This window comes from Gouania willdenowi, chromosome 18 (genome assembly GCF_900634775.1).
Source record: "Gouania willdenowi chromosome 18, fGouWil2.1, whole genome shotgun sequence".
NCBI classification, from domain to species: domain Eukaryota; kingdom Metazoa; phylum Chordata; class Actinopteri; order Blenniiformes; family Gobiesocidae; genus Gouania; species Gouania willdenowi.
Genome location: NC_041061.1, coordinates 12,198,162 through 12,214,890, shown reverse-complemented (window position 1 = coordinate 12,214,890; position 16,729 = coordinate 12,198,162). Strand labels below are relative to the sequence as shown.

Here is a 16,729-nt window from a genome sequence, read left to right as displayed (position 1 = left end):
AGCTAATGCTTCACTGTTCCAAAGGGGCGGCGTTATTTATTTTAAAGTAACAAAAAGGAGGAGTAAATTACTGTATAGTAACAAAAGGAGAGGAGCTAATTACTGTAATGGAACAAAGGGGAAAAGTCAATTACTGTGGCGTAACAAAAGGGGCGGAGATAATTACTGTAATGTAACACAAGGGGTGCAGCCCCAAAAAGCTCCCCCTTTATCCCCCCTTATAGATGGCCCTGTCTCCACATCAATTTTCTTCATTGTTTATGTTCAACCACCTTCAGCTAAAGTGGGGGTCCCCGGTCTCTGGCATCTTTATTTATGGAACCACTATTTTATTTACATGTGTGGGAATGATTTCTAACTTTTTTGATGATCTGTGACAGGGCAACTACTTAGTCTAATTTCAGAAATGGAACTAAATCAGTGCAACTAATTCAATTTAATTCTGTGATAATCTTTACAAAAACAATGCAAAATATTTAGTACAGTAGATGATTGAAAGATCAACCTTTCATAAGTCGGATGTAGTGCACCAAGTTCCTAAAAAACCTAATTCTACCTTTCACACTTAAACCTTCAATCCAAAAAAGATTAAAAAAAACAAATAAACCTAGTATGAATAAAAATCTAATCAACTAGCTACCGGACACAGCAACCCGTGTAGTAACGCATCTGTTTCTGTGATTTAGGCTACACTTAAAAGGAGGTGGTCCTTCACCAAATTACCAAAAACTATTCTCTTGAATAACAATTCGTACAAATGTTTAAAGTGCAGCATTCAATTAAAAAAACACTTATCTCTAAAGCTCTCTAATGGTCCACATATAGCAAGAAACGGCTCAAGAACAATCATCAGTGCCTTTCTGACACACACCAGAGATAAGGATCTATAATTGCTTTACGAATCTAGCTTGATTTTTACAATACACTTCCACAACTGGTTAGAAATGTAAGAGAAACTGTTATAACTAATAACTGTTCAGAGCTCCTATCTCAGCTGAAAAGACTCTTCACAAAATACCTAACACAGATGTGACAGTGGCCCGATATGCTCCAGTTAACCAGAAAGAGTAGATCCGACACATCCCCTCACTATCCTGCCTTCTGATTTTGTAACTTTTGAAGCTTTATCTCTTCATTTTCAGACTCATCTGAGGTGGCATTAGTTTGACACTGTCGCTCCAAAGCAAAGCTACAGGCTTCTGTCTTTTCTCTGTTTTCAGACACACGGGTGAATCTAGATCCCTTTTGGCTATAGCGGTATGTTTCCCAAGAGAATTTTTCTTTTTTTTTTTTTTTTTCTTCTTCCCAAAGAGGCAAAGGGAGAGAAAGAGAGCAGAGTTACAGATTCCATGCCCTAGTTTTGTCTTGAGACCAGTGAAAGATTTTCTTCCCCTCAGGACTGTCCAACTCCCCATGGATTGCATCAATCCCAGCTCGTCCTCTGAGCTCCGAGCGCTGTCTGAGTCAATACTTCCAACACGTGCCACTCACAGATAACCGCAGGCACAGTTAGGCCTTCCATAGAGAAGATGTAGCTGTGGCCTCATGGCCTCATAATCCCAACCTCCTGTGGTGTAATTGGTGTCTGTTGCAGCTAATGCACCAGGATTGATTAAGTCGCTGTTTAAACTGCAGGCCAAGTGTTGTTAAAAAAAATCAACAAACTTCTGTTTCGCTTTGTAGTCTGGCACTTATCTGGGTCCAGCGAGCAGGAGCCACAATCTCAAACGTTATTTAGGGCAGTGGTTTTCAACCTTTTCAGCCCTTGATCCCCAAAATAAAGGTGCCAGAGACAGGGGACCCCCACTGTTGCTGAAGTGTGGTTGAACACAGACATGAACATTGAAGAACAGTCATGTGGAGACAGGGTCATCTATAAAGGTGGAGCTTTTCGAGGCCCAAATGTTGTATGAATCTGTGATAACCACATTTATTTATTTATCTGATTATTATCCACTGTTATCCAGGAAGTTTATTATTATTATTATTATTTGCGCCATAGTATATAGTTGTCATAAAGATGTAATCAGGAAAGTGACCAAAAATGGTTGAAAAGGTGGTCAAATGGGGTTTTAAATACCACCGAAATGTGTTAAAAATTGTAAAGTGGAGTTGCCAAAAATGGACAGAAAAAGTGGTAAAAAGGGTTCAAAGTGTCAATGGTGGCTTAAAAGTGACATAAATGGGAGGGTTTGTGTCATGTAATTTAAAAAGTAGAAACAATTAGTTTAAACTGGCAAAAAATGGGCATGACAAATCATGGTAAAAAGGGTTCAAAGTGTCAATATTGGCAGACATGGAGGGAGTTTATTGTTTAAGTGAAAGTATTTGCTCGCAAAAATAACCATGAAATATGGTGAAAAGATGTTAAAAGTGACAATATTGGGTCAACATGTGTGACATTAGGTGGGAAAAGTGGTGGAAAGGTTTCAAAAGTGCCAAAAATGTCTTGAAAGTGAAAAAAATGTGAAGAAAGGCATCGAAATTTGATGCAGAAATGGTTGTAATGTAGCAAAAATGCATTAAAAGGCAAAGAAAAGTGACGAAAATAGATTAAAATATGGCAAGTTTCCCTGTCCTCGGCCACTTCGTCCAGCTCCTCCTGAAAATGTTTGAGCTATATATTCTTCCTGACAGCTTGTACTGTTTTAAAAATGTATTTACTGACGTTGCGCTAAGGAAATAGGTACAAAGTAACAATACGGGTCAGATACAGCTTTCAAAATCCTCTAAAAATGATTAATGGCCACATAGCAGGCCCATACACGTATAGAAATACAATTGTGAAGTATTTCATCGCCTAAGACTAAAATTGTCTTTGATTTCCATGATTAACTGCAGACAGTACAAGAAAAATGTAACTTGTCAAATGAAACCTAAATTTTTTGCGTTGCGTAACTTTGCTTCCAAGGTCATAGCTGCTGTTTGTTTGTTAGGCTTTCTTATCAGTGTACAGGCTTAGTGTTGAATGTACAGTAGTGCCTTCGGCTATGTGTGTTAGCGTTCTGTATGTTTAAAGTCTCTTGTGTGTTTGCGAATAACAACAAGAGGCAAAAAAGGACAATATTAAATGTTGGCAAACAATGATAGAAGAGTTTCAATGACAACCTTGGAGAAGAACATTTGTGCTGCTAAATATACCAAAGAATAACTCCAAGATTTAGTCAAAAATACAGATAATCAGGCTGATTTAAAATAAAAAAATAATGCTAAGAATATTTGTTTAAAAGTACTCTGCTGTCTGGATCCTAATGATTCCAAATGAGACATGTAAATGTAGATAAAAGCATGACTGAATCATTGCCGAGCACAAAGCCAGACATCTAACGGATTAGTTTTGACATCATAATCGATGAGATCTTTTCATCACCATGTGCCTGAAAGCACCTCATCCAGTGGCCACCTACTCATCCTAAAAATAAATCAATGATCTCACATATACACATGCCTGCGTGTTTGATCTCTGCTCTGCTACGTGTTGTGACTCATAAGACAAACTCAAGTTGAAAGCACTACTTAGAAGTCATTGTGCTGATCCGATGTAACATCAAAAAGGAGAATATTATTAAAAAATACAATTTCACATTGCTTTTTATTTTTTTTTTATTTTTTTGAGTTTTTAAGAGAAATTTAATGTTTTTTTTTGTTTTGTTTTGTTTTTTTAATCATAGAAGACGCAACTACTATAGAAAGTCCGTACAAAATAAACCAAAATAAATACAACTTTGCTAAATTGACTTCATTTTAACTCGCAGCGAGCAGTAACTTGGAAGTTGATGAAATATAGTGCAAATATTTCATGTGTTGAGTTCTTGAAAGTTTAATAGATCTTAAATCACAGCAAATATTGTAATGACTATTAATTAAGCAATAACACACGAGAGGGAGTGATATTGCTTTTATACAACATGCAGTAGTTCTACAAGCGCATTTTATTACTCAACAGTGTAAAGCAACAAGAGATTATGTTTTTTTTTTTTTTTTTCATCTTTTATTTAGCCAAAAGAAATTAGTCCACAACTGGAACGAAGACGAGGCTGTTGCCAGGCAACACATAAAGAACGGAGTGATGATGTCTGCACTTATTGAATGTCTCTTGTCCAATCAAATTACTTGGTTGGAACTAACTGTTGTATAACTTGAAATGAATTTTTTTTAAATAGTGGTGTTTGTAATTTAATTCTTATTAATTACTATTCAAAGCTATAGCACATGTTACTCTGATTTGAAGTGACAAAATGTAGGAAAAAAAAAAATAGGTAGAACGACTAGGGGTGGGAGTTCACGATACAATACAATCAGTGATAATGTGCTCCTTATAATGATACAACCGGTGCTTCATTTGTAAATAATCAGGTCCCAGAACACAGACTGGCAGTCAGAGACAGACAAAAATGTCACAGAATACTTTTTTTTTTTTTTTTTAAGCACCTTTTGCTAACTGAATGGGCCAATAGTATCACATAAATACAAACAACCAATGAACCTAAATGTTTATTAAAAGCTTTAAAGAAGCATGGACAATTGGCCGTTTCGGAGCTTCATCCGTCTCTTTCTCTGAGTGACAACTGTAAAATCTGCCATGTTTCAGCACCAAGGACAGCGCAAAATCACAATCACCGCTAATTCATCACAAAGGCCACTAAACAAAATATTTACAAAAATGTACACCCATAAGGCCATAACTCCTTTAATGAATCATTAACACAGCAGAAAATTAAAATAAAATGTGTGCTCATCTTTTTAATTGAAAAACCTGCCATGGAACTCTTTGTATCCTCGCAACTTTTTTACACATTTCACAGCCGAGGCCAGGCTTGTCTTTCATAAGCCAAGAATAGCAGCTCATCCTGGCTTTAAACTGAGCCTCTGTCCAAACTTCCATGGTCTCAATGTCCATATAGAACTTTCCCCGTCGTCTCCTTCTCTTCTCTCTGTCCCTGAGTCCTCCTCATGTCCACTGGATAGTTGTCCTCACGTGTCCTGTCTGTTGGAGGCCCTGTGCTCCGGCATTAGCATTATCGCTACAGGTGCTGCTACTCGCTACGCTAACAGCTGCTGCTGCTGCTGCTGCTCTTTTCCACGATTTTTCATAGAAACAACCTCAGACTTATTTACCTCAGGCTTAGCTCCAACTGCCTTTTTTTTTTAGCCATTTTTACCGTCTTCCAAGCTGACGGAGAAATCTTTTTGCGGAAAATCACACTTTAGACGTTGCGTGGGCGTGGCCTAACTTCACTCACGCTTAATTTTTACATTTATTTTTGTGCGGACAATAAAATTTCCAGTGATTTCAACTCAATAAAAGACACAGGTGTCCAAATACAATATTTCAAAATTTAATTAAAACATCTACAAGCAAAACGAGGTGATGGCTCCAACCGGCAGGATTATTTGTCACGGTCTGAGTTTGCATTGTGCTGAGATTGTATGTGTTGTTTGTGTATGTATGTGTGTATCTGTGTTTTAGAGATTAAATAATACCTCATTTGATATTCCAGCACTCTGAAACCATTATAAACTCCTGAACAAATTGTTGTGGCAGTCTCTTGGGATGGAGACTACTGTACACTTATTTTGGTTTAGCTTTTCAGTTTAATGGGAATGTGCTACTTCACTCAATCTGCTTCTTTGTCAATGACACTTTGTTCTTGCTCAGACTTATTTTGTGCTCCTTCCCAAAGCCCTCACATCTAATAGGCACATCTCTTTCTTTGTGTTTTATTCTCCGTCTTTCTGCTTTTTTTTTTTTTTTTTGCACTGACGGCACAGACACGTATCACCACGTTTTGGGCCCTGGGTACAAACCATCTTATGTACACTACACTAGTATTTTTGCATCATTATATAAGCTTTCTTTTTTCTTCACAATAACGTAATGACTCCATATCCATTGTTTATATTTTATAAATCTGTTCAACAATATTTTTGTGTGTTTGTGACAAACTATTGCAATTTAAGGGTGGCTGGTAATTTTTTATTTAATTTTTGGGGGGGGAAATATTACTTGAATATTAATATACATTTACTGTGCGGCTAGTGAAAGTGTATTAATCATATTGCTATATTTTTTTGGTTAATAAAATGTAAATATAAAATGATTAGAATCATGGGGACACTGGCCACTTACTTAAGACCTGGTGGCAGCAAAATGTATTCATACAAATCTTTTTTTTATTTTTTTTTTTAATAATTTTATTTCCAATTAAGATTTGATGTACGAAAAGAATGTTTGATCATTTAATGCCCAATAGTGCACATAGTTAATTTTAGGGATGTCCCGATACGATACCGATATTGCAGCCTTGACTATTGACCAATATCGATCCGATGCGATATCAGCACGAATCATACATACTTTGATTACTTATTTTGTAGTGTGGAATGTTAGAAAAGACTTGATCAAGTGATGTCACTCAAACACAGAACAATAGTCAGCAACAGCAGAGAAAAAACTGACTCATTTATTATTAACCAATTAGTTACATACATTTTAACCTTCAACATAATATCTACAGTATTCTACAATTGAATAAATATAATATAATATATCTGCGATTTTAGATGCAGTCCGATAAAATTTGATAATCGTTTTCTGGCTGATATCAAACCGATATTTGATATCAATATTGGATCGTGAAACTTCTGGTTCTCTCCCTTTCTTTCCTTGTGTTTTTGGTCTGGTTTTGCTTTCTTCAGGAAAGACATGGTTTCCTGCTGCTGTCTATCCCCTGCTCCTTGTCAAGTCTACAGTTCAGACTACCTGCCACAGCGCAGCAACAGAAGCTCATGCGGGTCGTACCATTTGCACAGGTTTTAAAGGGGGTGGTAGCTAGGGCCCTGATGCAGCATGAATAATTGTTTTTAGTGCAAAACTTTGCTTAACAACCAGCTTACTTTCACACAGGGGTCTTTTCATTCCAATACAAATGATCTAAAAATAAAAATATAAATTTTGTACTTATCTATAAAACGGATTTCTGCACACCACCCCCTACCCCCCCATGCAGACACATGCTGTATTTTGTGTTAATAAGTTCAGATAGCGATAGTTGCACATTTTCAAATGCTCCAGCAGATTAAAAAAAAAGTGTCCAGATAACACGTCAGCTTACCTGACTTTCATTTATTTAAACCCGACACTAAACGTTTTTAATGGCTGTGAAACTCATTAAGCTCCTTGCTTTCATTCAAACTGCCAAATGAAAGCTCAGTCACTGAAACTAATTTCCCGGAGCCGTTACACGCATCCGTGAATGCAACAATAACGGACCATCATCTCCAAATCTTGCACACGCCGCTAACAACTGTCGTCTCCGCCCCCCTACACCCCCCTACACCCCCCTACACCCAACCTAATCTTTGCATGGGCTCACACAGGAACAGAAATGATGAATTTAGAGTCTCCCTCTGTCCGGGCTGTAGCTTTGAAGACTGCTGAAACGAAGCGCTATGCATAATACATGAACACAGTTTTGAATACTGACGCACAAAACTCATAATATTAAGTCTTTTCTTCTTCCCGACGCTGGCTCACTCTGCTTCCTGTCTCACTCCAGGAAGTTTGGCACTGTCCTGGTTTTTTGTCTTCTTTTGTTCTTTAGGTATTTCTTGCTTCAGCACAGGGGGGTGAATTGTCCCCATGGGACGAAAGGTTTACAGCAACAAAATGAAATTTACTTTTGCCTGATTGCCACAATTCCTTATGTATTTTTCACAATAAATATAATCAACATATGTCTATTCCTAATCATTAAAGCATTATTCATAGATCAGTGATTCCCAAACGTTTCCTGGTCCCGTACCCCTTCAGCCATGTACCCCCTGCTCCTGCACACCTAAAAAAAACATATTAAAGTAATGTCATATAGATTGTAGCCCTAGAGTGAAATTTGTTGTAATTATTTTACCTACTGGGGCGCTGATTGTAAAGTTGCAAACTTTTTGCAACATTTAGCAGCAAACCACGTTTAAAAAAACGTATGTGAATTTTTTATGTTACTTTGGACCAGATTTACCGCTATGGGGTTTTATTAACATTTAGATTTAGATTTAATATTCAACATTTAGATTTAGATTTACCATTTTGATTTAATATTCAACATCTAACTTTAGATTTACATTTACATTTTGTTTTAATAATTAACATTTTGACTTAACATTTAGATTTTAATTTAATATTTATCATTTAGATTTTAATTTATCATTTAGATTTATATTTAACATTTAGATTTGGATTTAACATTTACATTTAATATTTAGATTTGGATTTAGATTTAACATTTACATTTAACGTTCACATTATATTTTTACGGGGAAAAAATATCACATATTTCACAAATATTGCTGTAAATCTAGTCAAATGTAACGTTAAAAAAAATAACATGCATTTTTTAAACGTGGTTTGTTGCTAAATGTTGCAAGAAGTTTCTATTTGTTTTAGCATGTGGCCCATACATTAACAGTGATAAACCAATCTCTTTTTTTTTTGTTGATTGAACATGTACCAGTGATACAACATTCAACAAGATGCACAGAACTCCTCAATGTTGGCTGAATTCAATACTTGTGCCTTTTTGATTAGATTTTTTTCTCTGTCTGAGGCTGTATAACGGAGATTGGCATGTGTAAGTTGTGGCAATGCATGGACGCTCCTGACTGCTGGTCAATTTCTATTCCAGTTTCCAATGTTGTCACGCTGTTTTTAGATTCTTTTCACATCAACCCTTTGACAATATGTGTACAGAGTACTTTTAGAAATAGGTCTATTTTAAAGTATGGTGATGAAACAGTGGTCGTTAGTCTCCTCCAGGGCAACGAGAGCAGCCATGGTCGTATAATTGATGATTTCACCAAATGGTGATATGAATCATATCTGGAAGTGAACAATACAAAAATCAAAGATATAATTTGATTGATTTTAGAAGAACAACCATGACCATCAAGGGATTCAATGTTGAATGTGTGCAATCTTGGTACCATTATTGATAGCAATTGAACTTTTAGGAGAACTGTGAAGCTGTGTGTAAGAGGGGCCACCAGCGTCTGCACTGTTTAAGGAAGTTGTCGAGTACGATGTCGTGTTGTGGATTGTTTGTTGTTTTAATGTCCATGCAGATGCCGTCCTCTATTTTTCACTGCATTACAAACCTACCTGCGGGTACTAATAAAGTTACCTGAACCCCTGGGGGCACCCATACCCCACTTTTGAGTAGATCAACCTTAATTCTTTGTGCATCGTCTCCATTCCAACCAAATGGAGCCCGACTTGCAGAGCAAAGCGTGGGTTGTTTTACTTCAGTATGCTCCCACTGGGATTATAATGAAATCCCACTCTTATCTTGCCCAGCTGTTTCGACACCAACACATACATTGGTGGCCTAACTAATGTCGTTTTTGTGTGATTTTTTTATTTTTTCTCCAACAGAACGTGTCCCGTATAAACGATGTAGTGAAACAGGTTCTCTTGATATTCCCACATTTCTGTTTGGGCCGAGGTCTGATCGACATGGCAAAGAACCAGGCAATGGCCACGCTCTTCAGCAGCTTTGGTAAGAAACCCTCATTGAGCAGTAACACACAACATTAGACAAAGAAAGAAAGAAAGAAAGAAAGAAAGAAAGAAAGAAAGAAAGAAAGAAAGAAAGAAAGAAAGACTGTGTGGTTTGCAAAAGCAAAACATCATTCACAAACTAAAGCATTTTGTTTTGCTAATAAGAAACATACCTCTTAATTAAATGCAGCATGTTTTCCACATACTAAAAACATTTATTCAATTACAAAAAACAAAACAAAACTAAACTAAACAAAAAACAACAAAAACAATTTTATAACAGTTGTGTATTAATATAAAGTATTGCACTAACCTTGCAGATCGACATTCAATTCCAGTAAACCAGTTTTCTGATTAAATAATATGGATATTGTTTTGTTCTTGAAAGATTGAAAGAAAAACTGAATGTGGTTTGCAAATACAAACCATAATTCACAAACTAATACATTAGTTAATGCACTAACACACGTATCAAACAAATACAGCATATTTTACACATATATAAAAAAAATCATCTCTTAAATGACAAATTATTAATGTAAATTATTGTACTAACTTTGCACATCAACATACAAATGCCAGCAAACTTTCTAAGAAATGTCCTGTTATCTACTTAGATAATATGGGTATTGTTTGGTTCTTAAGATATTAGTTTTTACTTCATAGATATTTTTTGTAATTTAAAAAATTTAAGATTTTACCCATTTTTCAACAAAGGTGTTAAAAAAGTAACCATTTAGTCATTTACAGTATGTATTTATTTATTTAATCCTTTCATGAAAATCTAAACTAACAGTGTAGTTTCCCCATGTACATTAAATAGCATCACAGTCCAAATTAAACAATTTCATGATTGTAAAGGAGCAGTAATAAAAATAATAATAATAAAATTATTTTATTTCTGCACCTTAACTTAAAATTAATCAATACATAATTGATGACGCAATCTAAAACATCGTATCTGTTGTTCTTCAAAACACCTTAAAAAAATAACATAAAATATGCAATTAAACAGTAATAATAATAAAATAATAATAATAAAATATGTTGGCAACTGAAATGAATTCACAGCAAACCGCAATGAATTTGTTTGTCATTCACTGGCTATGAGTGTCTGTGATGTTTTGGCATTATTTAGTATTGATTTTAACTCAATAGTTTTTTAAACTCCAGAAACCAATGTAACTGTGTGCACACTTAACTACAAAAAACAATCTAACTCTATGATTGGCTCACATAGATCTATGCTGTGACCCTGTTCTAATCTGGAACTTTATCTAAAATCTGTTGACCACTGGTTGCAATCAAAGCAATTTATGTCTCCGCATGGTGACAGCCACCAGCTGACCGCACAGTGCCTGAGTGCAAGTTCTGTAAATCTGATGCTGCCTTTTCTCTCTCTCTCTCATTAAAACCCAATAAGATTCCAGCGTCGGAACAAATCAAAGTCAGCGTTTCCACGCATTCAGCCAATTTAAGTAACATAAATGTATCTGGAAGGAAGGTTTGAAATTCTCCGTTTTCAATGTATACAGGGACACATTAATGGTTGTTAATGTCTGGTATTTACAAAAAAAAAACGAAATAAAATTGGCTGGTTTGGCTGTGAGAGAAACTTACATTAAAATGTTAAATCAAAGTCAAAGTTCTGCGTTGCTCATTTTACTGCACTTTAGTCACAGAATCAGTTTGTGCTCAAGTCTGTTAAGTTTTTTTGGTGTGTATTTTGTGGCACTAAATGGACAATCCACATTATTATGCAACTAATTATTATTTACCAAAGATTTGTTGAAAAGTTTGCAAAGGGGCCGAAAACTTTTAACGTAATTCTGCAAACAGACAAACAGATAGAAACAACATTGGTGAAAATATTACCCTGTTTAATATATTTTAGCATCATCAAGACAGTGTTTTTCAGCCTTGAGGTCATGACCCCATGCAGGGTCACCTGGAATTCTAATTGTACTGTATATTAAAAAAATGAAAAAATAAAAATATGAATCCTTTTTAAATTAAAACACCACATCATCACAAATTGTATTCTAAACTAAATCTAAATAAAAAAAATTATACGGTAAATAAAAAACTAATACTTGCTACTCGTAACACAGTATATATACTGTATATATATATATATATATATATATTTTTATTTAACATTTGAGAAAAGAAAGTAAAAAGTCTCAGGGGTCACCATAAATGGGGTCACGACCCAAAAAAAGTTTTGGAAGCACTGATCTAAGATATCAGCATCAGTGGTTTAAAATGACTCCTAATTTCTGGTAAATTCTAATAAATAATTCCCATTAAAATTTTATATTTTTTAATTTTTTTTTTTTTTTTTTAATTCCCAAGCTTAGCTTCCCGTTTAAATTTACTGGAAACTTTACAACCCTTTTCAACCCTAGTTGAAATATGGTAAAATGGTTATTAAACAACACTGTTCAATATGTTTATTGAATGACAAATATATGTTTTTGCCTTCTTAAAAAACATTCTTGTTCATTTTTTTTTTTATTTTTTCACCTCGTCTGCACCTTGTTGAAGGTGAGCGCTACATCTCGTGCAATCTTTTCACGACAGCTATGCATGTTTTATTACTGCAATGAAGTAAGTATAGGTATTTTATTGCATAATTTGTGACCATCACCAGCTCTCCCTAAGGAGGGATAAAAAAAAAAAAAAAAAACTTTATTAAAGGGAGAATATAAAAAAGAGAGGGCAGTGTTACACTTTGGTAAAGGGGGAGGGAACAGGGGAGATGGAGTCAGGGTAGGACAATGAAAGGGGTGGGGAACAATAGACTATTTTAAGGTGAGTGTTAATTTTTAGGCATATTTTTAAAAACAATGTCAGATGAGGGCAAGTCACCAAGGAAAAAAAAATAAACATTTCCTTCCCACACAAGTGTTATACAGACCAGCAATGGAGTGACAGGTGGAGCAGCGTCTGAAGAGGTGGAGTCGGGGTCGAGGAGGCCATCAAGTGGCAAAGCGGCACATGAAAGAGGAAGAAGAGTCTTATCTGTGAGGAGATGGGGCAGGAAATAGCGGTGTGAGGGAATGGTTTGCGGCGGTAATGGAGAGCAGGAAGAGAAAAGCAATCACAACATAAAAGGGCCGGCGTTAGGGCGGCTATTTACCGACGAATGAGACTGAAAGCGCTTCTTGTTTTGCTTGTCGCCTTACTACCCTTCAAGGGCTGAAGGGCTGTTGATGCTGCGAGGAAAAGGAAGAAGGAATAAAAAAAAAAAAGAAAAAAGAAAAGCGGAGCATGTTTAAAAAAAAAAAAGTTTTGAGTAGAGGGCTGTCATCACTTTATTTATATACTCAGGAGCCAAAAAACAGACTTCGGCATGAAAAACGGAGGATGTCATCCACTTCCGCACATGACAGGTTCAACTGAGTTTCTACTGTGATTTATTTATTTATTTTCATTCTAAGACTAAGTGGCGTTTTTAAACTGCTGGCTTTCACCAAATGAATATGCCTGGAAATCACTTCAAAGAGATGACAAAAATACAGCTTTTTCCTCAAGTTTGGACAAATAGCATAACAGCCGTCTAAAATCACCCACACATGCATCCGGTCATTTGCTCTTACCTTAAAAACACTTTCAGCTCAATCGTTCATTGGCTTTGACAAAAGACTTTTTGCTTAATGGCTCAAAGCTGTGATAACCACATTTATTTATTTATCTAAATATTATCCACTGTTATCCAGGAATTTTAGTATTACTGGTAGTTGTACCATAGTATACAGTATAGTCATCTTAAAAATGTAAATCATTGTTTTAAGTAGAAATAAAATGGGTTGAAAGTGACAAGAAATCACAAAAAACACAGAAATTGATTACAAGTTGCAAATTAAAGTGGCCAAAAAACAGAGAGAAAAAGTGGTAAAAAGGGTTCAAAGTGTCAATATTGGAATAATTATTGTTGTAGAAACAATTACGGTCATTTAACTGATAAATAGTGAGCATGACAAATCATGAATGTGGTTAAATTGGCCAAAAATAAGCATGAAATATGGTGAAAAGAGGTTAAAAGTGGCAATAAAGGGTCAACATGTGCGGCATTAGGTGGGAAAAGTGGTGGAAACGGTTTCTAAGTGCTGAAATTGTCTTGAAAGTGGAATTTTTTTGCAGAAAACACATTGAAATTTGATGGAGAAGTAGCAGAAATGGGAGTAATGTAGCAAAAAAGCTTTAAAAGGAGCAAAAATATGGCAAGAAAAAGTGATGAAAATGGGTGAAAACATGGCAAGTTTTGTGTAGTTGCAGAAAAAAGGTAAAAAAAAAAAAAAAAGCAAAATTTGGGCTCAAGTTGTGAAAAAAAAATTATTTGTTTTTTGAAGGCATCTGGCAACGCCCTCCTAGTGTATTGTGACCCCTAATGGGCTCCTAACCCCAAGGTTGAGAACCCCTGGCTTAAAGTGATGATATATAACATTTTATTTAGCTTATTTCATTGTTTGGTTTGGTTTTCTCAGTGTTTCTGTTTGTCTTTCTTCATCAGGGGAGGACCGATTCAAAGACCCGCTGAGCTGGGACATGGTGGGAAAAAACCTCTGTGCCATGTCGATCCAAGGAATCGTCATGTTTACCATTACAATTCTCATCCAGTACAAGTTCTTCTGCAAACCAAGGTAAAAGTGGCCATCATCAATCAGAAAGATAAGGTTGCCATAGAAACTAAGGCCAAAAAAAACAAAAAAAACAAAAAAAAAAGCCTAAACCAAGCTTTGTTCAGGAATAATGTTCAAAAGTGTAATTAGGTTCTGAACTCTTTCATGGCCACACGTGTATGAATGGAAGCACTCAAGCAGAGTGTTTCCCAAGAGTTTCTGCACAGTTATTTAACAGAGATGCTGTAGAATGTCCTGATTACATAAGTAGTTTGGTCTGCATATTCTACTAATTATTCAACGTTATTCAGCAATCAGGAAAAATAGGAACACAGCCACTAAGTAATCACAGTGTGGGGGGGAAGCAGATTTAGATGTCCACAGAGTACAGAAGTCAAGCGTTCTACTTTTGTTTTGGAGTAACTGGATGAAGAAAGGTCCATTTTATATCCTTGGATGAGGGCGAGGACTCTAGGTTTTGGGTTCTAGTGAATTGCATATCATGTATATATCCACAAACGGCACTGATTCAAACTTTATACGCAGGCCCGTAAAACGTGGCACAAATGAGCGTCAGATAGTCTGCATTCCCAGAACCTCCAGACACAAAAACAGTCCCCCACTGATGCACCCCCCCCCCTCACCCCCCCACCACCACCACCTCCATAAGACATTTTATCATTATTATACTGTTTCTGTTTTGTGTTTGTTTTATTTTATTTTGCACCATCGACCAAGTATAATTCCTTGTATAGTCTAAAAACTCTACTTGGCAATAAAACTGATTCTGATTCTGAACGATGACTCGTGAGCAAATCTTAAAGCTGCTGGAGACTACATTTTATACCAGACCATGTAGGTGTCATAGATCAATAAACTGACAATCATTTGCTTAAATAAAAGATGTAAAAATTTGAAATCGCAGATCTAAAGTTTGTTTTAATCTCCATGGTAATGGTAAACACTCTTATTGACACTGGAAAAAGTTTCACACATTGCATTGTGGGATGTGGCGTCCCGTAGACGGAAGTGTTTGTTGTTGTTATTACCTATTGTGTGGCTGTCTTAAAGGACTATACAAATGAATTTGGGTTGTGTTGTGTTGAGTTGAGGAACCGTAATTCTTTGCATTTTCCCCCCAAAAAACTGCAAAAATAACTTCCCAACTAAGTTCTTGTTTTTTCTACGGACTGAAAGTTGCGGCTAAACAATGGTGGATGTTTAGTTTTGAGTTTACGCGGAAAGATTTAAATCTGGCCAAAATTGAATGTCTCACAGAGTGAGGTCATATTACGTGGAACAAATTTGAGCAAAAGGTGCATAAAGAGAATCACAGTCCTCCTTGTATTGCGAGAAAAAAAAAACAATTAAGTAAAAACGCTTCTATGCATCCATCTACGGGACTACACATCCCACAATGCAATGCAGGGAAACTCAATCAAACAAAAAAGAAATAACCTGCAACTGATTGATCTATGAGGCCTAAATTATGAATTGATCTGATAAGAAATACCATCTCCACCAGCTTTCATGCAAGAACGTCTCAACAGAACACATACACTCTTCAATGAGTTTAAGCTAGTTTACCAGCAATTTTGGCGATGTAGCATAGTTTATTGACCATTACTATTTTATATATTTCTATGGACTCACGGTTAAACTGACAGAAACCTTGACTGTGGTTCTTTTTCAGACTCATTTCAGGAAAGTCTGTATCGGAGCAGGATGAGGACGTGGACGTGGCCCGGGAACGTGAGCGCGTCTATGCAGGAAAAGCTCAAAACGACCTCCTGAGGATCTGTGACCTAACAAAAGTATGTCCCTCTATGGAAATGTTTCATTTATAAATGTGTTGGTTAGAAGTTTGATGACTGTAAATCATTATTGCACTCCATCCACTGGGGCACACAGCCATTTACAGGGCATCTGCAGGGCTTTGATTAGCGAGAAAGTTAATTTGTGAAAATGATGATTCTCGCGCGGCAGGTCCCAGTTAATTACGCTTTTTACGGCGACATTTGTTTTCAGTTGGATTTTTGGTGAAATCTGAAGGAAAACAAACATCACAAGTGAAGATGAAATGGGAAAATGTAATGACTGGATGGTTGGCTTATTTCTGCTTATCTTTGCCCTGTTTTATGTTGAACACACTTTTACCTGCTTCAGAAGTCTGCTGTAAAGCAACAAAAATAAAAAAAAAGCTAAGAAAAGAAAAACTTCCTTAAAAGATAGTGATTGTTTGTAATTGAATTTGACATTATTTACTCATTGTTTATTTTTTATTTTGGATTAATTACAAATTAAAGCATACTATGTCAAAGGTCATAGAGGTTTTTTTTTAGATGTTGATGAAACAACTTTTTTTTCAAAATAAACTCTTTTTTTTTGCTGATCACATTAAAGAATTGTAGAGAAAAAATAAATCATGTTCAAACAAATAAAGCATTTTTTTTACACTAAAACTTGCCCTAAAATGTATTTGATAATGTATTTTATTCACTTGTTTTTTGTTTTTTTTTTTTTTTTTGTAATGATGAATTTTCATATTTAT

General features: G+C 35.7%; 1 protein-coding gene across 1 annotated transcript in view; it reads left to right on the top strand.

Moving 5' to 3' along the window:
- Positions 1–16,729, top strand: part of LOC114480064 (ATP-binding cassette sub-family A member 1) — a 243,088-nt gene that overhangs the window by 173,771 nt on the left and 52,588 nt on the right. Inside the window, exons 40-42 of the mRNA XM_028473858.1 lie at positions 9,428–9,551; positions 14,070–14,199; positions 15,872–15,992. Coding sequence (XP_028329659.1) covers positions 9,428–9,551; positions 14,070–14,199; positions 15,872–15,992 — 375 coding nt within the window. The remainder of the gene's footprint in view (positions 1–9,427; positions 9,552–14,069; positions 14,200–15,871; positions 15,993–16,729) is intronic.